This window comes from Oratosquilla oratoria, chromosome 25 (genome assembly GCF_046742065.1).
Source record: "Oratosquilla oratoria isolate Oo_2021 chromosome 25, ASM4674206v1, whole genome shotgun sequence".
Lineage (NCBI taxonomy): Eukaryota > Metazoa > Arthropoda > Malacostraca > Stomatopoda > Squillidae > Oratosquilla > Oratosquilla oratoria.
The window spans coordinates 27,647,444-27,669,651 of NC_134801.1; the positions used below are offsets into that span (position 1 = coordinate 27,647,444).

Here is a 22,208-nt window from a genome sequence, read left to right on the forward strand (position 1 = left end):
TGTTCCATTAAAAATTATTTTCAAGAAATCCATCATATCTGGAGATGTCCCAAGAGAATGGAAGCTAGCTAACATTACTCCCACATTCAAAAAAGGTGACAAAGAGAATCCAAATAGCTACAGGCCTATAAGTCTGACTTCAATCTTAGGAAAAATTATGGAAACTATCATCAGAGATGCTATCGAACATCATTTAGAAAGTAACTGTTTGATAGCCAGCATGGTTTCAGATGGAAACATTCTTGCATGACTAACTTACTCAAATTCTACAACACAGTTATCTCCAATTATGACAAAAGAAACAATATAGATTTAATATATCTAGACTTTGCAAAAGCTTTTGATATAAACCCCCATGAAAGACTAATTACTAAATTAGCTTCACATGGAATAAGTGGTAGCCTATTAAGTTGGACTAGTAATTGGTTGAATGATCGAAAACAGAGTTGTTTTAAATGGAAAAACTTTTTGATGGAAAAATGTTACAAGTGGAGTTCCTGAAGGTTCCGTTCTTGGGCCACTTCTATTCATAGTATATATAAATTATATAGACCATGGACTAAAATCTACTGTTTCCAAGTTTGCTGATGATACAAAACTGTGTGGAATGGCAAATGATCACTTAAACCAATTAGATATTCAAGAAGATTTAGATAAATTACAGCAATTGTCTGAAAAGTGGCTAATGTAATTTAACACAAGTAAATGCAAGGTAATGCACATAGGTAAAAATGACATGTATGATTACAAGTTATTTGGAAATTCGTTAACAAAAGTGGATAGTGAAAAGGATCTCGGCGTTATTATCAGTAACAATCTTAAATCATGCAAGCAGTGTATTTCAGCCTCTGAGAAAGCAAATAAGATTCTAGTACTGATTGCACGATCTTTTGACTTCAAAAGTTCATCACTCATTAACAAGCTATATAAATCGTTAGTTCGTCCACATTTGGAATATGCTGTTTCAGTATGGTCACCAAATCTCATTAAAGACATTGACTGATTGGAAAAAGTAAAATGGTGGGCTACAAAATTGATTCCAAATATAAAAGATAAATCATACAAAAATCAACTAAAAGAATCTATTTTCCTTAAAAAAGCATAGACTCAGAGGTGACTTGATACAGGTCTTTACGATTCTAAAGGGAACTGACATCAAAAGTGACAAAATTTTCACACTGAATGAGAATCCGACAAGAAACAATGGTCTGAAACTGTCCAGAAATAGATTTAATTTGGAAGTGGGTAGAAACAACTTCACCAACCGTGTACTTAATGAATGGAATAAACTTCCTGTAAAGGCAATGCAATGTAGTTCAGTTCGAAGCTTTAAGAATCATTTATATAAACACCTATGCAAGTTGCTGTAATGACTATCACTTATTTTATATTGTTTGTTTATTTGTTTTGTTATTTGTCCATCTATTATTATTTGTTTGATTCTCATTTATTATTAGTTATGTCAATTTATTATTATTTATAATTTACCTGTTCATTATCTAACTATACCTATGCATTTATTTATTTTATCTATTATTTACATTATTATTGTTCTTATTTATTCATTTATTTGTTTATCATTATTATGATTTCTTTCACATCCGACCAAGATATGGACCAAAAGGCCTCCTGTCGGCATGCTCCGCCTTTGTAATAATATGGATGAAGGAATTGAAAGTTATATGAGCTTCTTCACAGACGATGCAAAAATGTTGAAAAAAGTAATCACCGAAGAAAATTGTAAATCACTGCAAAGCGATCTCAAAGTATGGGAATGGAGTAGGAAGTGGGAGATGGAATTCAACATTAAGAAGTGTAGTATAATGGAATTTGGAAAAGCAAAAAAAAAGAATAGTGGGATCATATAAATTGGGTAAGGAAGAAATTAAAAAAGTGGAAAAAGAGAAGGACCTAGTAGTCATTATTATGAATAATATGTCACCTGAGAAACATATAAACATAAGTTTTGGAGAAACTTATAATTTAATAAGATCAATCAAAGTGGCATTTACATACCTGAACGAAGAAATGGTGAATAACTGCTGGTCACTTTGATAAGACCAAAATTGGAGTATGCAGCAACTACGTGGTCACCAAGTACAAAAAAATGTATAACAAAACTTATAAAATGCAAAGAGCAATTACGAAATTGGTACCAATGCTCTCAGAACTATCATATGAGGAGAGGCTGGCAAAACTTGAGCTACAGACATTAGAGCAAAGAAGAGAGGAGACTTGATAACTATTTATAAAATCATGAAAGGCATGGAAATTATTGATAGAGAGGATCTAATAAAATGGGATAGTAGAGATATAAGAGGACATGGAAAGAAAATCAAGAAAGACAATTGTAGAAGAGACCAGAAAAAAAGAACAACTTTCCTCACAGGATAATAAATGTTTGGAACAGGTTAGATGAGAATGTGGTGTTTGCAAAAACGATACACGAATTTAAAAACAGTCTAGATAAAATGAGATATGGAGATGGGACACCACAAGCATAGTTCCCCTAGGTAAATACAAGTAGGTAAATACACACACACACGTTGGTCGAAGTGACAACGAAATTTGGAACTCCAGGAAAAATTCAAGGTTCATCGACCTCAACAAGGGAGTACCTTTGTTGTATTGGTAGGGAAGGGGAAAGCTCATGGTGTAGTGGGAAGGTGAAGAAAAAGGAGAGAGGGATTACTGAGGAAAATGGAAGGAAATGAGGAAGGGGATGAACAGGCCCTGGATGTTAGAAGGGGTATAAACAAAAGGAGTGCAGAACACACAGACGAGGGAGAACAAGGAATTAGAGGTGTCAAAAGCAGAAATATAGATAATAGCAGCTCAATAGAAAGAGAAGATAACTGCTTTTATTGATTTAATGAGGGAAGAGGTAACAACCTCCCCCGACTAGTAAATCTAGAGGAGAAACTAAAAAATAATAATAATAATAATAATAATAATAATAAAAAAAATGAACGAAGCATGGGAGGTTAGGTTTAACCAATTAACACTAGTTACCCAAAGAATTTATAAACTGGAGGAACTAAAGAAGGAGAATCAAAACCTGTTTTTGGTAAGACATTCTCTGCTGTCATTTGTGACCTGAATTTAACCTTAATTGGTCTGGTCTTGTCTACATTGTATTTCCCTTGTCTATATATTTCTTCAATTTCTCCCCTCTTACTCTTGTAGTCCTATTTGGATTATGTTTCTCTTCCATTCCTAACATAATTATACATTTCTCTTTATCTGCTAAGTCTCTTACTATATTCTCCTTCTTTCTCATCACTTTAATAACTGTGTCCTTAGTGTGTTCCTCCATCTGTTCTTTTACTATATCTCTAAATTCAATTTTGCTATTTTCCTGAACCTTTGTCCAACCACTTACCTCTTTTGCTATGGACTCTCTTTGTTATTCTTCTTTAATTCCTCATTCTCATCCTTTACTTCTTTTAATTGTCTTCTTAATTCTTCTATATCTTTATTTAGGACTTGGTTCTCCTTCTTTAGTTCCTCAAATCTATCAACTCTCTGTGTAATCAGTACAAGTTGACTGAACCTAACCTCCCACTGCTCTTTCATTTTTGCTAGTTTTTCCTCTAGACTTGCTAATCGGGGGAGGTTGTCATCCCCTCCCTCATTAAATCCGTGGAAATAATTATCTTCACCTTCCATTGCACTGCTCTTATCTATATTTCTAATTTTTTACATTTTTATTAATTTCTTCGGCTTCCCCTCTGTCGGCTGCACACCTTTTGTTGACATTCCTTCTGACTTCCGGGGTCCTCTTGTCCCCTTCCTCATTTCCTTCTATTTTCCTCAGTAATCCCTCCCCTTCTCCTTTTTCTTCACCTTTCCACTACACCACAAGCTTTCCCCTTCCCTACTTATACAACACAGGTACTCCCTCGTCGTTGAATCCATGAAGATATAGTTTTTTTTTTCAGAGTCCAATTGTCGCTGTCTCTCTGCCGATCTTGGGTGTGTGTGTGATTCACCATGGTCTCAGATCACGCGTTGAACTCACGATCGACAGCCATTAACCTCCCGGATGAGAGATCAGAGCTCTTATGACCGATCTATGGGTAATACGGTAACCTAACACGCACACACACCCCCAACTCCCCACCCATGAGAGTTGAAGTAACAACTCATGATGCAGCTATACTAAAATTATTTCAGCCCTGTGTGTGTGTGTTTGTGTATTTCACATAGTTGTATCTTATGGGAAAGGGGAGCTAAGCTCGTGGTGTCTTTTATCTCTCCATATTCAATTTGCTCTTAAATTCTTGTATTGTTTTAGCACACACTGTTTTTTCATCCAATGTGTTTCATACATCCACAACTCTGTGGGGAAAGCTGTTCTTTTTCAGGTCCCTTCTATAACTATTCTTCTTAAGCTTCTTTCCATGTCCTCTTGTGTTTCTTTTATCCCAATTTAGTAAGTCTTTTCTGTCAATGACTTCCATGCCCTTCATAATCCTATAGATGGTCAAGAAGTCACCTCTTTCCTCTGTTCCAGAGTTGGCAACTCCAGTTTTAATAGTCTTTCTTCATATGGGAGTTTGATAGTTCTGGGGCAATCCTCATAGTTGCTCTCTGGATTCTCTCAATCTTTATATTTTTTTTTGTATTGGGTGACCACAGTGTTGCTGCATACTCCAATTTAGGCCTTATCATTATGACAAGTTTTTCCTTTACCATTTCTACATCTAAGTAGGTAAAAACCACTTTTATTACTCTTAGTAAGTTGTAAGTTTTGCCGACAATCTTGTTTATATGTTTGTGATGATCACTCCCAGGTCTTTTTCAGATCCCTCTTTCTTAACTTCTTTTTCACCAATTTTATAACTTCCAGATATCCTTTTTTTACTTTTTCCAAACTCCATTATGCTACATTTTTTAGTGTTGAATTCCACTTCCCACCTCTGACTCTATTCCCAAACCCTGTTTAGATCTCTCTGTAATGATTCACAGTCCGTTTCAGTACTCTGTGTGTGTAATCAACCCAGCCATCGCGATCATCAACCTGGGGTCCATCAGAAAGCTAGGCCTCCGCTAAGTGGACAGAAGAGTAACTAATGTGTGCCCCCAAAGATTTGGGTGGGTGGCACTGCCTATGCTGCCTGAGTTTTTTCTTTCTTTTTTGAGTCCGCTGATAAAATAAGGTTATGAGGAGGTCGTTTATAAGATATGCTTAAAATACATAACATAAAATCAAATAATAATATGCTTATGTTGAATGAAGCTCTAATTAATCTCTCAGTCCACATCTTTCATATTTCCTAATTCTGAAATACATCTATCAATAAAAAAGAGCTTTTTCTCCCTTAGCAGAGAGGTAGCCAAGTCAACTGGCTAGTACTCACTCCCACCCATTCCAGTCCCATCCACCATTCTTTCCTCCCTCTCATCTTAGCTCCTCATGGATGACGGTTCATCCCTTTATTCCATCCACTGCCGTGGGTCATGAGCAATGCAGTAAGACACAAGACATCCACAGCAAGACCGCTTCACTTAATGGGCAACATCCCTTCTCCATCCCCTCATGCAGAAAAAGAGAAGACGGGGAAATCCCTTTGGGCTGCATCAAAGTATCATTCATACATAACCACTCCCTATCCCCTGCCACCCCTTCCTTCCTTGCACCTCAGTATCATGTATACACAGCCATTCTCCCTTCTTTGCTCAACAGACATTCTCCTCTTGCCCAACACCCCTTTCACCATATCCATCTCATCCTCGGTCATTCCCTCAAGTTCACACCATCCACCTCTGCCTTCCACACCTCTTTTACTATCTTTTTTTTTTTTTTTACTCATTTTTTTCATGTGTCCAAATCATCCTAATATTCTTTCATCAGCCCTATCTATCATCTCCTTTTCCACCTCAACTTTCCTCCTCACCTCATTTCTCACTATATCCATGTATATCTGTAATACACCTGAGGAATTTGAATATGTAGGATCGTACCATGAGCACTCCACTGTGAGTCTCAGGCAGAGGAACAGATGTAGGATCTGTTCTTTATAAGGTGTATGTAAACTGAAAGTCTCCTTTCACGAACTACTGCCCTGTGCATCCAGATGACTTCATTAATTTATGAAATTTAGTCATGGTGGCATACCATAAGTGGCATGTTGACACTTGGGCAAAATTATTACCCATGTTGTGTCAATTTAAACAACTTTGCTCTTTCATTACAGATTAAATTGAAGCTGAGCAATGGATGTGCATAAGTAAAATCAATACACAACAAACAAAAAATTACTCACCACCAGCTATGATACTCCCAAGTAAAGCAATACTTACAACTCCTATGAACTGAGGTACATATTGCCGAAGAGCGTCGGTCATGAGGGCATCCAGTGCTTTTTCCTCTGTGGGACATAGCTTCTTGAGAATGGTCCCCTGTTTGCTGCCTGCCTTGAAGTTCCCTGCCAATGAGTAATTGTGTTACTAATCACATACTAGAGCAATGCAGTCTAAACGCTCCTGCAACATCATATAACTACAAGAGTTTTCATTATACATAAATACATACATCCATACATATATACATACATCATATTTGTATAAACATACATAAATACAAACATTTGTACATATGTACATACATTCATACATATAGATACAAACATACATACATATACATGCACTGATATCATTGGAACTAGTGATTCATTTCATAATAGTTACAACAGTGAAGTGAATAAGAATCTTTCAAATCCTGCCATGCCTGCTAATGGGGTTGGCAAGAAGATGGACTCTCAGTTGCAAGGATTGCATTGTGTATCAATTCACAGCCTACAGTTTCTAGTGAGTTCTACTTGTACTGAACCCTTTGCATGGCAAGATGGTAGCAGACTAGACTCACAGTGTTGTGATATGGTTCGGACAAGCCAGGGAAATGAAACTCACAATAATTTTTTTTTCTTTTTTTTTTAATGATCTCTAAGCTCGTAAGGGAAAGGCCGTAACCTAAGAACGAAGGGGAACTTGAAGCTTGGAGAGAAGTGCTGCTTGAAGAGGAGTGATGCTTGGAGAGGAGTGCTGCTTGGAGAGGAGTACTGCTTGGAGAGGAGTGCTACATGGAGAGGAGTGCTGCTTGGAGAGGAGTGCTGCTTGGAGAGGAGTGCTGCTTGGAGAGGAGTGCTGCTTGGATGGAGAGCTGCTTGGAGAGGAGTGCTGCTTGGATGGAGAGCTGCTTGGAGATGTCGTGTCCTGGAGTGAACTGCCCGTCTCGGCTAGGTTCCCCTCTTTTTAAAGGAGGCTGGTGGGGAGCCAGGCGAACTTTCTGAGCTCCTGATTGGCCGGTCTAGTTTGAGCATGGACGTCTTTGCTAACTACGCTTGCCAACTATGCTTGCCAACTATAGCGGGTACATAGGCCTAACTCGAGTTGTGTGCCGGCCGGTCTCCGGCGAATTTTCGAACTCCTGATTGGCCGGTTTGGGTTGAGCACGGACGTCTTTGCTGACTACGCTTGCCAACTATGCCGAGTATATAAGACTAGCTCGAGTTCAGTGGCACACCGTCCATCGTGGTCTTTTTGGATTTGGAAAAGGCGTTTGAGCTGGCCAGTCCACTTGTGATATTAGACACCCTTGCTCGCAAGGGCGTAAAAGGCAAGCTGCTTTCTTGGATTGCTGACTATCTCAGTCACCGGTCTGCGAAAGTACGCTTTCAGGGTCATATATCAGAGGCCAGAATGCTGGAGAATGGCACTCCACAGGGGGGGGGGGGGTCCTCAGCCCCACTCTGTTCAATGTGCTCGTCTCCAACATTCTGGAACTACCTCTACCCAATGGGTGCAAGGTCATCTGCTATGCAGATGACATTGCGCTCATAATTACTGGGAAACGGCAGTGCTTCAACAGGGCTCAACGCTGTTTAAGCGCTGTAGCGACGGAATGTTGCAGGTTAGGGTTAAAGATCTCCCCTACAAAATCGAAGGCCATGGCATTGAGACTCTGGAAAGAAGGGAAGCACCTCACCATCCAGGACCTTAGGCTGGACTGGGTTCACCAGTTTCAGTACCTGGGGGTCTGGATTGATGAGAGGCTCACCTTTCAGAAGGAACCAGCCTATCTCAAGGAGAGACTGAAGGCAAGAACCACAGTTATGAGAGCAATGACGGGGAAGGCGCTTGGTGCCACGCATCAGGTCCTTCGCACATTTTATGTGCAAGCTGTCCGCAGCCTGGTGGACTACGCTGCCCCAGCTCTCATAAATGTGGCGACTGCCAAGCTTGAAGACCTGGAGCCTTGCCAAACTGCCGCAGCAAGGATTATCCTGGGAGCTCAACCTTGGACCAAGATTGTTAACCTCCAGATGGAGGCTTCATTACCTTCATTAACGTCACGGGTCAGAAGGCTGCAAGTTGACTTTCTTGCCAAGTCGACTTGCAGGATAACTGAGCTAAGTCAGAGCCTTGTGATAGCTCTGGGACGGGTGGGTACTTTTATCCCCTCTGATACCTGGCTATCACAGGCGGTTGGACTTCTGGTCTCCTTCCGGCTCACCAGCGTTCTCCTTGAGAAGGGTAGGGACTCTCCACACCCGGAGTTCAAGCCCCCACCACCATGGCTGTCGATACCTGCAACCTTCGTTGTCACAAAGCTTCCCAGTAAGAAGAAGTTATGTGATCAGGAAAGAGTACGAGCGAAGGCCCTACAAGGCATCCGCGCACTGTCGGAACCTGGAATGGCGGTCTATTATAAGGATGGCTCCGTAGACCCCAACAGGCCCCGTAGTGCGGGGGCTGCCTTCGTGACGGATGGTTTGACCTTCGACAGGAGAGTATCTGATCATGCGTCCACTCTCCAAGCTGAGGCCATAGCGGTCCAAGGAGCGTTAGAGCATGCTCTAATATCTCGAGCTGGTCCTGTGGTAGTCCACACGGATTCACAGTCTCTGCTAGGCAGCTTAGAATCGACACAGCCCAGCGACAATGTACGCCTACTGACCTCCATCCTAGTACTCCTGCTGAAGCTGCATCAGCAAGGCAGGAGTGTTACGCTCAACTGGGTGCCGAGCCACGTAGGTGTCCCAGGTAATGAGCTAGCCGACGCCGCAGCAGAAGCGGCGCGCCAAAGACCCAAAGTCGATGTTGTCGTCCCTCTTAGCAGAAATCAGTTGCACCTACGCACCAGGGCTCTTAACCAGGTACAACGGTTCCTTCAGCACAGACTGGAGGCAGAGGTGTCAGAGAGGGCGAGGTGGTACAGGGCAGTCACAGACTACGAGCCCCTTGTACTTCCTCGCTCCACACCTAGAAAAGTGGAAACTCTGCTTTTCCGTCTGCGGCTGGAGGACCGTTGTTTCTGGCAAATCAAGAACAACTCCACGCCAGAAAAGAGAAGATGTCGACATTGCCGCCACCCTGAAGCCACCCTTGTCCACTACGAGGAGGGGCCACCACCACAGCAGCTTCATCATCGGATGAAGGCTCAGAAGCTGGAGCGCAACGCCTACGTTTGGTCAGGCCTGCAATGTTATCAGTACCCGCCATGGCGGTACTGATAACGCTAAGTCGTTGTACGCACAAGAAAACTCGTGAAAAAAACACGTAAATCTAAGGGGCAGGGGGACGCGGGCGTGTACTAACGCATTGGTGCTATTTCACTTAACGTAACCTGTCTACCTCGCAAGCAGTCGATCGAATACGAGGCCCGAGTGCACCTAGAGCGTGCGAGACCGGGCTTGTCTTGACGTAAGGGGTCTCACCTCTACCGCCGTAAAGGCAATTTTCAACAGAACCACATGGGCTATGCCGATCGTGCAGGGAGAGTTATGCTGGGCATAATCCTGCCAGAGCGAGATTCCACAAAGAAGGGGGGAATTGTCTCGGGTAGCAGTACTTTTTCGATTTGGAAGTGGTCGTAGCACGTCAGACAGAGCTAGTGTCTAGGGTGAAAGACGGCTAGTAGTCGAATCCGGTGTGTCGAAGAAACGCAGCGGGGGTGTCCTCTCATAACGGAATCAATCTTTTCTCTGAGAAGAAGTTATGTGATCAGGAAAGAGTACGAGCGCAGGCCTCTACAAGGCATCCGCGCACTGTCGGAACCTGGAATGGCGGTCTATACGGATGGCTCCGTAGACCCCAACAGGCCCCGTAGTGCGGGGGCTGCTTTCGTGACGGATGATTTGACCTTCGGCAGGAGAGTATCTGATCATGCGTCCACTCTCCAAGCTGAGGCCATAGCTGTCCAAGGAGCGTTAGAGCATGCTCTAATATCACGAACTGATCCTGTGGTGATCCACACGGATTCACAGTCTCTGCTAGGCAGCTTAGATACAACACAGCCCAGCGACAATGTACGCCTACTGACCTCCATCCTAGCACTCCTGCTGAAGCTACATCAGCAAGGCAGGAGTGTTACGCTCAACTGGGTGCCGAGCCATGTGGTCGTCCCAGGTAACGAGCTAGCCGACGCCGCAGCAGAAGCGGCCCGCCAAAGACCCAAAGTCGATGTTGTCGTCCCTCTTAGCAGGAATCAGTTGCGCATACACACCAGGGCTCTTAATCAGGTACAACAGTTCCTTCAGCACAGACTGGAGGCAGAGGTGTCGGAAAGGGCGAGGTGGTACAGGGCAGTCACAGACTACGAGCCCCTTGTACTTCCTCGCTCCACACCTAGAAAAATGGAAACTCTGCTTTTCCGTCTGCGACTGGAGGACCGTTGTTTCTGGCAGATCATGAGAAATCCAACACCTGAAGAAAGAAGATGCCACCATTGTAGCCACCCTGAAGCCACCCTCAAGCATTACCTCCGGCATTGCCCCGCAACTGCTTTTCTGAGGAGAGGGCCTCCGACAACATCTGAGGGTCTTGTGCGCCGCCTATGCAGCCACTTAAGTAATTACGAACTGCGTCGGCTGGTGGAGTGTCAGCCCCCCCTATAAATTCAAATTTATCATCACTTGTATACACTAGACAACATGAACACGCCAAACACCGATCATTATGAAGGGTGCATTCACCGGGATGTGCATGCGTATATCACATACGCATGCACATCATGTGAATGTATGAGTGGGTGTGACTTAACCCGCACTCACTCATAAGTCAATCACCCTCCAAACGGGCTCACTTAAAAGCCCGTGGGAATATTTTTTTCCCCGAACTATACAGAACAGAAAAAAAAAAAAAATGTGTGGCGGCCAGTCTGCTTTTGACCAGCGGCGCGTCACTACAGCAGTCTTGAAGTCCTAAGTTCGAAGATTTACGATAGTTGGATTTGATTATTCAAAAGCATCGATGAAACTAATTATCTATTTCATAATATAAGAATATACAAATATCCTTATAATATATATATATATATATATATATATATATATGTATGTATATAATATATGTATATATCACACACACACACACATATATATTATATATATATATATAGATTGTCAGGGGGTACAAATTTATTTGTATATGCACTCGGTATTATTGAGAATTTGGACGCGAGAGAGAAGAAACTACAAGGTAACGTGTTTTTATTGTGGATCAACACAGAGCACTAACTAAACTATCTGAACATGTATAAAATAGAAATATCACCAGTGTGATATACCTCTACTACCTGCTAATTATGCAATATAAGAACAAAATGAGTACTACACCACTCCTCGGCTCTGCAGGCGCGAGGATGAATTCTCCTCGAGCGTCGATTCCTTCTCCTTCAGACGATCTCCTCCAGGCGAGTCCCCTGTGTCCTCCTTGGTGGACGGGCGCTGCACCTCTTCCTTGGTCTCCTCCAGGCGAGTCCCCTGTGTCCTTCTTGGTGGACGGGCGCTGCACCTCTTCCTATGTCTCCTCCAGGCGGTGCCCTCCCTCTGTAGAACTGGGAGGGGGGGGGGTGTCCGCCCTCAACGGCAACGTCCGCAAAGTCTCCTACGGCTCTCTCTATCTTCTGCATCCTGGTGCCCTCCCTCCGTGGAATTGGGAAGAGAGGGGGGGGGGTCCGCCCTCAACGGCAGACGGCCGTAAAGTGTGTTCGTCCATCTCCATGCCCTTTTCTCTTGCACATCCGGGAGGGTGAGGGAGAGTGGGTGGTGGCGATCTGCGCATGCGCACATCAGTAGTGACCCCGTATAGTTGGCAGCACTGGGAGGGTAAGCATGACCTCACGCCACATTCCGGCCTGGGTCAGGTGTGCTGGGCTGACTGCAAGCTCCATCACGGGTTGAATCACGTGGTCAGCGGTGGACGAACGTCCGCGCCGACATATATATATATATATATATATATATATATATATATATATATATATATATATATATTTGTACATACAAATATATGCATATGTACGACCATACATACATGCATTTCAACGCACATATACGTATATACAAATTTGCTTAAAGGAGAACCTACTGCCTAAATATTCAAATGTATATACAAATGCATATACATATAGTGTGTGCAAAAACCATTAATGAATTTAAGAGCAAACTAGACACTGCGAGATACAAAGACGGGATACTACGAGCGTAGCCCCCTTCCCGTAAAATACAACTCGATAAATGAATATATACATATGCATCATATACGAATGCAAAGACCTCATCAAACAACTTATGTTATCTCTTTCACTACCATATATATATGGTTTGATTAAAACTCATAAAATTAATAATCCTGCTAGACCTATCATTTGTTCAGTTGGGTCTTACACTTATAAATTATCAATATGGTTACTGTCACTTTTAAGTCCGCTTGTTGGAACTATTGCCCACACTCATATTAAATACAAGGTTGACCTCATTGACAAGTTACATGGACAAAATATCATTTGATTTCAAACTTGTTACATGGACAAAATATCATTTGATTTCAAACTTGTTAGTTTTTATATTACTAGTTTATTTTTCAGAGTCCCAGTTTTAGATTTATTAAGATTTTTAGAAGATGAATTAAAATAAAACATGATATGACCCCCCTTGCCCACACAATAATCAGTTTTATTAAACAAAGCTTTTTGGATTCAAAATCTGAATTCATTGGTGAATTCTATTTGCAGAAATTTGGAATGGGAATGGGGAATCCCGTCTCCAGTTTTGAGTAATTTGTATACGGAATTGTTTTGAAAAAGATATTTTACCAAATATTTTTCTAAAGAATGTCATTTAGCATAGATATGTAGATGATATATTGTGCATGTAGCTTAATGACATAGACAAAAGTTCAGTAATAAAAACATACTTTTGCTTCCATTCCATGAGAATTTTATCAGTTTTTCCCATATTTCTAGTACCTTTGGGATACAAGTTGTCTTTAAAAATAACAATAATGTAAAAAGCCTATTGGTTAAAAATTCACCTTAAGTCAGGAAAGGTGCGTTTATAGCATCCCATGTAAAGAATGTAATTTTAAATATATAGGTCAAACTGGTAAAGATTTGAAATTGAGGATAAGCCAGCATAAGTATAGTGTCAGAATAAAACAAATATGAAATGGCTTATTTATACATATGAGATATTTTAATCATTGCATTGAATGGAATAAAGCTGAAAAAATTGTCTTCAATAAAAACATTATGGAGAGGAATATTATTGAATCATGCTATATTAAGAATACGTTTGAGAACAACATGAATGTGAGTTTGGAATTGTATAAATTTGATAATTTTATTATTAAAAAAGTTGTAGGTGGTAAACATGTAAACTGACAACCTGTGTTGAGCTAGTCACAGTGGACCTTCCCTAGTTTTTTTTATTTTTTTTTTATGTTCTGTACGTACCTGTATATAATGTCCTTTTTCTCTTGTTTATATTGTACCTTTGAAAATGTCTTAAATAGACGAAAACATTCGGTAACCAAGTTTTCATTTTCCTAGTGGTTACTTGCATATATACGAATATACGTATACATATAGGTATAATACATTACATATACATATACATATATGTATACATGTGCATATACACATATGTTTATATGTGTATATATATTCACATAAAACATATACAGTATATACATGAGAGGACGGAGATGGGGTCGCCGATTAAGCGAAGCGTTCCTGTGGATGTGCTGTATCTTGCTGCATTGCTTCTGGTCTAGGGCGGTGGGCGGGATACAGGGATGATCTGTCATCCATGAGGAGCCAAGATGAAAGGTAGGAAAGGTGGATGGGAGTAGAATGGGTGGGAGTGGGTAAATGGCTTTTGACTGTGGCTACTTCCCTGATAAGGGAGAAAAAGTCCTTAGAGTATATATATATATATATATATATATATATATATATATATATATATATATATATATATATATATATATATATATATATATATATATATGCATGTGTGTGTGTGCAGATGCATATACACTTATGATATACATTTGTGTGTGTTGTATATGAATGCTTGGAAAGATGAAAATATATATATCTATATGAGTATATGTACAACTGTATATTTATGTCACTGTATCCTCAGTAATGAACACGTAAGTAGTTATGTTCACTTTTTGTACGCTTTAATAAATGTTGTTATGCACAGTATGCGTATGTAAATTATAATCTATGATCAGCTTATAGAGCATGTCCAACGTCACCTTTCTTCTCCCGCCTTGTCGATCGTACCTGTCAAACACCCGTTCAGTCTTCCAGTTCATCCCTATATATTTCAGGGAGAATGTTCTGAGTGAACCACGCCCGTGCAAATGCTGCCCATATACCTGTCAAGTCTTACGTTTTTTTGCGTAAGTCTTTTGTAATTTCTGATTTGCAAGTCGGCGTAAATTGAAAACACTACGTTTTTTCTCCGCATGTGATGTGTTTTTCAATGTGTTTCTCTTAAACAATTTGAAATTAATTCCCCTTTTCAAGTGTTATATAACATGTCGATAGTCATGTATTTACATTCTGTTTTCATTTTTTTTAAACAACTGGATATTGAATGACATAAATATGGTTTTCTTGTGGTTTAATTACCGTTTTATACACATACTTATGGTCTCTAACGCAAAATTTTACGGCAAGACACCACAAGCTTGACAAGTATGTGCCCACTCAGGAGCCCTGCAATTGGGTTCGCCAGGGTCACCAGGGTCAGAAGCCAAGTGGCTCTCCAGGGCCTTAGGCTCCGCTGGGTAATGAAGCAGGTTCTTTGTCTCATGTCGGCACCATCGTACTCTGACGCACAGGTTCTGACCCAACCTAAAGGCATCTTAAGACGCGGCTTAATAATATCGTTTTTGAAAGTCCAAGGCGGCTTACACCCAAACATGCCGTCTATATATAAACAGAATGAAACGGCGACTACGAGACTAGAATCCAACCACTACAAAGTATTACGTACGTGACCAAACGTTATGTACAGACATGATCATTGCAGGGTAATCCCGGCGTGCTCAAGGTCAGCGCCACCGACTTCCGGCGCTATTGTCACCATTACGGGATGTTATAAAAACCGGCTCCACACCCATCTCCGTCCCCCTTTGCACTGGTCTTCACGATTTGTGCATGTCTTCTGGCCGCCGTAAGGCGATTTCTTTTGGCCGGGGTGGAACTCCTTGTCACCTACTCGGCCCTGTTAACGACTCTGACATATGATTTGCTGCCAGGCTATTTTATTCACGATGAACCCTTTCAGCTGTTTTTCACTTGTACAGTTGTACACCGCAACGATTTCCCCCCCACTGGTAAACACTCAATGGTGAGCAAAATTCCATCGTATATATTATTCTGGGTTAGTGTAGGCCAGAACTAATTACTGTAATGAAAATGATTGTTTAAGTGACAGATACGTCCCGATGAAGCAATGCTACTTCGCATCCGTTTACGCGTGAGTTAACCTCTCAACTCACCCCTCGGCGATCAAAAATCACCTCTGTTCTATGCTTTTGAGATCAAACTTCTCCATTCGACAATGACAGAAGCGCTTAAATATTCTAGAAGATATTCATTGCAACTCATACACGAGCTGTGATATATATTTGGACATCTTTTTCCTGTCTATACATAGATACATACATGCATACATACATACATACATGCATGTATACATGCTGAAGGATGAAGGTAACCTGGTACTTAAGAGAGATTTTAACTGCAAGAAAATTTGTTGGGAAGAGATGACAGTAACTGTTGGAGAGAATCTATGGGGAAATGTATTACTTGACATAACTATAGAACATGCAATGACACAATAGGTAAAAGAAAGTATCATATATAGACGTAATGAAGAACCGTCAAGACTGGATTTAATAACAGAACCTGAAATTATGGATAAAACTGAATACAGGACACCATTTTGGAAGAGTGACCACATACTAATAGAGGTTGATCTAAAGGAAGAAATATATATGGAGAGAAATGAGAAATACAGAAAAGGAAGACAGATGAACAACAAAACGGACTTTGGGAAACTAAATCCTTTCAAAATGTGAATTGGGAAAAATTCTACATTGAAGAGACACAAGTGGAAGAGAAATGCATGATTTTGATGGAAATCTATAATGGAGTGGATAAATGCGTACCAAGACAGAAACAAGAAAAGGTCTATACTAAGTGTTGGTTCAACAGAGGATGCAGTGAGTTGAAAGACAGAAGAGATAAAGCTTGGAAAAGATTAAAAAACTGGAAAATGGCTAATATATATCAACCATAGAAATAAATATGTAAAAGTGCGCAGAGGAAAAAAAAGAAACTACGTAAAAACATAATAGAAAAATGTAAAGAGCAACTCAAACTATTCTATACATATGTGAATGGTAAACTTAAAAATAAACAGGAAATGGTGAAACTACGCCACGGAAATATAGAATATACAAATTATTTAGAAATGGCTGAAGTCATGAACAATCACTTCAAGTCTGTTTTCACTAGAGAAAAAGTACAGCATTGAGATGATGGATGTGAAATGTGACCCCCCACCCCCCATAAGGGAAATAATCTAAGTATAAAAAGAAAAAACAAAATGAAATAAAAACTGTCTCTAAATTTCCTCGGTCACGGTGGTGTTTTGGTAACACCCCGTGACGTCACGGCAATGGGGGACAACTGATTGGCCGAAAGTGGTGACGTCACGCCAAAGGAGACGACTGATTGGCCGAGAGTGGTGAAGTCACATAAACGCAGACGACTGATTGGCCGAGAACGCTGACGTCACGGCAACGGAGACGATTGATTGGCCTCGAGCGAAGGGCAGGGCGTGAAGCGACCTCTCGCGAAGCAGTCCAAGCGATACCAAGAGACGAAACGGCGAAGAAGCGTAGACAGAGGCGTAAACAGAAGCACCTATGGAAAAGGCTAATGGCTACCAAGGGTATAACGAAGAAGACGTCCAAAGAAGATAAGGTGTTTGCAGCTAGACAAAGGGACGAGCACAGTAAAACGTTCCCTGGGTTGTACGCTGATACCAAGACCTTTAAGGTAAAGGCGTCTAAACACGAGTTTCAAAGGAAGGTGATCACCTTCAAATAAACTCTAGAGAAATATAAACAACTCGAATACAGTGACGATATGTTTAACAAATTAGAGTGTTCGGACGATACGATATCCGATGAGGATTGAGAGCCGTTCATGCGGCATTACTTCTCAGGATATAACAAGTTCGTTAAAAACGGTGCAAAATCTGATCACAGGAACTTATAGATGCATTTATCTTTCAAAATGATTCTGAAATTACCTCAGTGGTTTGGGGGACACTTTCGTAAGGCTGACTGATTATACAATATCGACTACCGATACGATGCCAAGAGACGAAACGGCGAAGAAGCGTAGACTATATTATATCGAAATGTATAATTTGTAACGACATGCCATGGGTCTCCTTGAATTCATGGGATGGCTCCTTTGAGGGGCCCCCGTGGTTCCCTTGGGGCCCCCGTGGCTCCTCTGGGGGCCCCTGCGGCTCCTCTGGTGGCCCCCGCGGTTCCTCTGGGAGCCCCCGCTGATCCTCTGGGGGGCCCCCGCCGATCCTCTGGGGGGCCCCGACGCATACATGTCAATGTGTATATAAATATGTGTATGTGTACATGTGTGTGTGTAGGTATATATGTGTGTATAGAAGAAATAGAAGAAGAACGCGAAGTAGTAGAAGAAACTGAAGAAGAAGACATCTTAACCAAGTTGAAGGAAGAGAATAGGGAATTGCGCGACATTTTGAAGAAAGAGAATAGGGAATTGCGCGAGAAGTTGGAAAGCATATTGACAGAGATCAAACGTATGAGTGATGAAGACACGGATGGCGGGTAGAAGACACCAAAACGTAAATCAATAAGCGTGAATAAATACGCTGACTGGACAGACGACAAAAAATGCAACCCTCCTTCAGCTAAGAAACGTAATATTACATGTGTGACTAAATAAAGACCATGCTTTACATAAACTTCTTTTATTTACACATCTGGGTTAACAAAGGGGCGGAGTCCCAGGGTGCGAAGCAGCCTGGCGTGGCCAGGTGCGGCGAAGCCGCTGCTTGTAATAACACAAAAAGAAATAATGGATCAGTTAACGAACCTTGATGTCAGGAAATCACACAGCCCAGACGGAATTGCAATTAGGATACTAAAAGAATGTAAAGAAGAATTAATGAACAAAATATATAACATAAGTTGCTCATTCAAAGAAGGAAAAATACCAAAGGACTGGAAAAATGTCAATATTGTACCAATGTATATAGGAGGAAACAAAGAGGAATCAACAAATTAAAGACCGGTCTCCCCTACAAGCACTGCAGTCAAAATCTGTGAAAAAATGATTAAGAATAGATGGATAAAACATCTGGAAGAAAACAATATAGATATAATAAACTCGAGACAATTTGTATTCGGACAGGGAGGATCATGTGCCACAAACTTAATCAGTTTCTATTCATGACTAATAGATATGATACAAGAAAGAGATGAATGGGCTGATTGTGCTTTCCTAGACTTACAAAAAGCCTTCGATAAAGTACCGCAAAAAATTATTTAAAAAAAAAAAAATGGAAAACATAGGAGGGATACAATGTAAATTACTAAACTGGATGGAGAATTTCTTGGATGGCAGAAAAATGATAGTGCTCAGAGAAAAAAGTTCAGGTTTGGAGAAGGTGATTAGTGGAGTTCCACAGGGATCAGTATTGGCTCCAATAATGTTCGCTATCTATGTGAATGGCATGGGTTATGGTGTGGAATGTTACATGATGTTTAAATTGCTGAGGAAAGTGAATACTGAAACGGATTGTGAATCACTACAAGGATTGAAAATAGAGTCAGAAATGGGAAGCAGACTTCAACATTAAGAAATGTAACATAATGGAGTTCGGAAAAAGAAAAAAAAATCAGGACAATATAAAACCGGAACGAAGGAAGTAAAGAAAATGGGATCTGAAAAAGACCTGGGAATAATTCTCTCAAATGACAATGTCACCTGATAAACGGATAAACAAAATTGTCGGAGAATCAATAAAGGTAGCGTTTACCTACTTAGACGAAGAAATTGTTAAAAATAAGTACTAGTCACATTAATAAGGCCTAGGCTGGAGTATGCTGCGACACTATGGTCACCCAGTACCAAAAATAATATAATGAGAATTGAAAGAATCCAGAGGGCAACCACAAAAAAGGCCCTCTTTCAAATCTGTCATATGAGGAGAGACTGTCTAAATTGAAATTACCGACTTTGGAACAATGAAGAGAAAGAGGTGACCTGCTGACCATCTACAGAATCATAAAAGGCACGGAAGTCGTTGATAGAGAGGACTTGCTAAATTGGGATAAGAGAAATACAAGGGGGCATGAAAAGAAACTCAAAAAGGCCAGTTATGGAAGACCTGAAAAAAAAAAAGTTTTACACACAGTGTGGATATCTGGAACAAACTGGACAAAACAATAGTGTGTGCAAAAACTACACACGAATTTAAGAGCAAACTAGACACTGCCATATACAAAGATGGGGCACCACGAGGATAGTTCACCTTCCCGTAAGATACAACTAAGTAAATACATACATGCATACATATATGCATACACACATACATACTGTGGTGTAGTGCTTTGGCCTAGGATACTAGCATTGAGCGGGGTACCATACTGTTGTGGCGTGCCCCGACCAGCAGTGACGCTTCCCGTTACGGCAGACGTTGCCCCCCTGCCAGTCGATACCCGTCTGTCTTCCCATGTACACCTAGCGCTCCCATGTACACATAACCCACTGATTAATAAATGCTATCCCTCTCCCGCGTTTCACTGTTGCCTCTGCATACAGGATTGCAGGTAAACATGGCGCAGTGAGTAGGATTGCTTGCAATTGCCTGACATTGCTTGCAAGTTGCAACAGTGAAACATGGAACCATACGGAACTAGACGAATAGGCGATAGTGTACAGCTGGACCGTGAGTGCAGTGTCGTGCAACAGTGTGCATGCTGGACCGTGAAATGCCGTGCGACAGTGTGACGCGCCTCCCGGCCGAGCTCTATCCGCTACAAGCACAACCCGTGCACGGGGCCCAGCCGACCCACGCAGGCCACGCCACCCAGCCGAGGAACTCGTACAACGCCTCAGCTCCCTTGCTGCAATATGTCACTGCAGGAGGTAGTGACCAACTGCCGCTCACACGAGGCACTGAGGGTGACAGTCTCGGATGCCAAGGAGGACCCGCACGTATGCGCCTTGTCGACATGCCAAAGGACTCCACGTCAGGCGCACGCACCCTCACATCAGTGCCCCACCCCCACGACTCCCGGCCCCCTGCCCCACACCTTCCCCCGGGAAGGATGGCACCTGCCGCCCGGTATCCGACGGCTCCAATCGCCCTCCGCCACCTGTCACGTGTCCTCGAGCTTGCTTATGCTGCCTGACACAGGTACGGACATCACGTGGCACCTAGGTGTGTTGGGGATGCCCAGAGCCAGTTACAGCCGCCGCTCTCGGCGCCGACATATGTGGCTGACATATCTCACATGCCTCCCGCAACGGGACGCTTCCGAGCTACCTTGATGCCCGGAGACAGGGACTTCACCGTCGCCATACGGGTTCACGAGGGGGTCCAAACATCCCCACTTCTCCTTCGGCCACTGTCGGGAGTTGGCCATAATCCCGCCCGATTTCTCGAAGTCTATCCTGGCGGTGACATACGCGAACACGTGCTCCAAGCTAACGCTACCCGTTGATAGCTCACCGGCCGCCGCTCGCGACCATATCCTACGAGAATTTAGCGATGTGCTGGTCTCCAAGAATGATTCCCGCACAGCCCCTCTAGGAAAGGTGGGTACCCCAATGAAAATCCAACTGAAAGCCGACGCGGCGCCCCTCATCGCTCACACGCCCAGGCCGATACCGTAGATCAAGTGAAGGAAGAAGTTGACTCAATGGTACAGCAAAGTATCATCACACCTGTCGGTGAGGCGAGCTCTGTCGTCGCCGACCGTACTGGCGCCCTTTGATCCCACCCTGCCAGTGGTACTGCAGACGGATGCGTCGCACCTCTACAGCATTGGGTACGCCCTCCTCCAAGACCACGGTTAATGACACTAACGTCTCGTCCAGTGTGGCTCGCGGTTCCTGATGGACGCTGAAACCCGATACGTCCCTATCGCTGGAGATGCTTGCTGTCACCTGGGCCACGTCCAATACACACCATATCCGTTTAAATTGCCCCACTTCTCGTTGATGACGGACCTCGTCCGCTCATCCTCATCCTCACGTCAGGAGCGTCGTCACCGGTAACACCAGCGCTTCGCAAGAACAACCCGTCGCCCCGTGACATGGATAAACCCCGCCTATGACCACCTGCTTACCTGCATGTCCTCCAAGTTCCCGTCCAACCGCTTCGCCCTACCCAACTCCGTCCCCCCGTATTGGAAGCACCGGGACGCCCTCTCCGTCGACGGGGAACTGGCACTGTACGGACAGCACATCGTCGTCCCCGCCGTCCCCACAGGCCCTCGAAGACACCGCCCCGTCGCGTCCTATCCCTCGGTGGAGGACCTGCGGTCCTCGTGAGCGGATCCCCTCATACAATCTATCACCGTATTTGCCGACGTATAAGACGGGATTTTTGTTTTTAAATGTAAAAAAAACGAATGCTGTATATTGTCATAATATTGTATTTTATGCACAGTATCATATATTGTCCCTACAGAAGTAATTTAAAATATCCTTCAGTAAATGTATGATAAAACATATTCTTTTTCCACAAAATATCCTTGTAAAATTAGTGTCCGTCTTATACGAGGTTGCGTCTTATACGCTGGCCGATACAGCAATTCTCTAATGACAC

General features: G+C 42.4%; 1 protein-coding gene across 1 annotated transcript in view; it reads right to left on the reverse strand.

Moving 5' to 3' along the window:
• IP3K2 (Inositol 1,4,5-triphosphate kinase 2) overlaps positions 1 to 22,208 on the reverse strand; it is a gene marked incomplete at its 5' end in the record, with an annotated part of 121,455 nt that overhangs the window by 54,946 nt on the left and 44,301 nt on the right. The window contains 1 exon segment of the mRNA XM_076208552.1: positions 6,307 to 6,431. Within this exon segment, the coding sequence (XP_076064667.1) occupies positions 6,307 to 6,431 (125 nt within the window).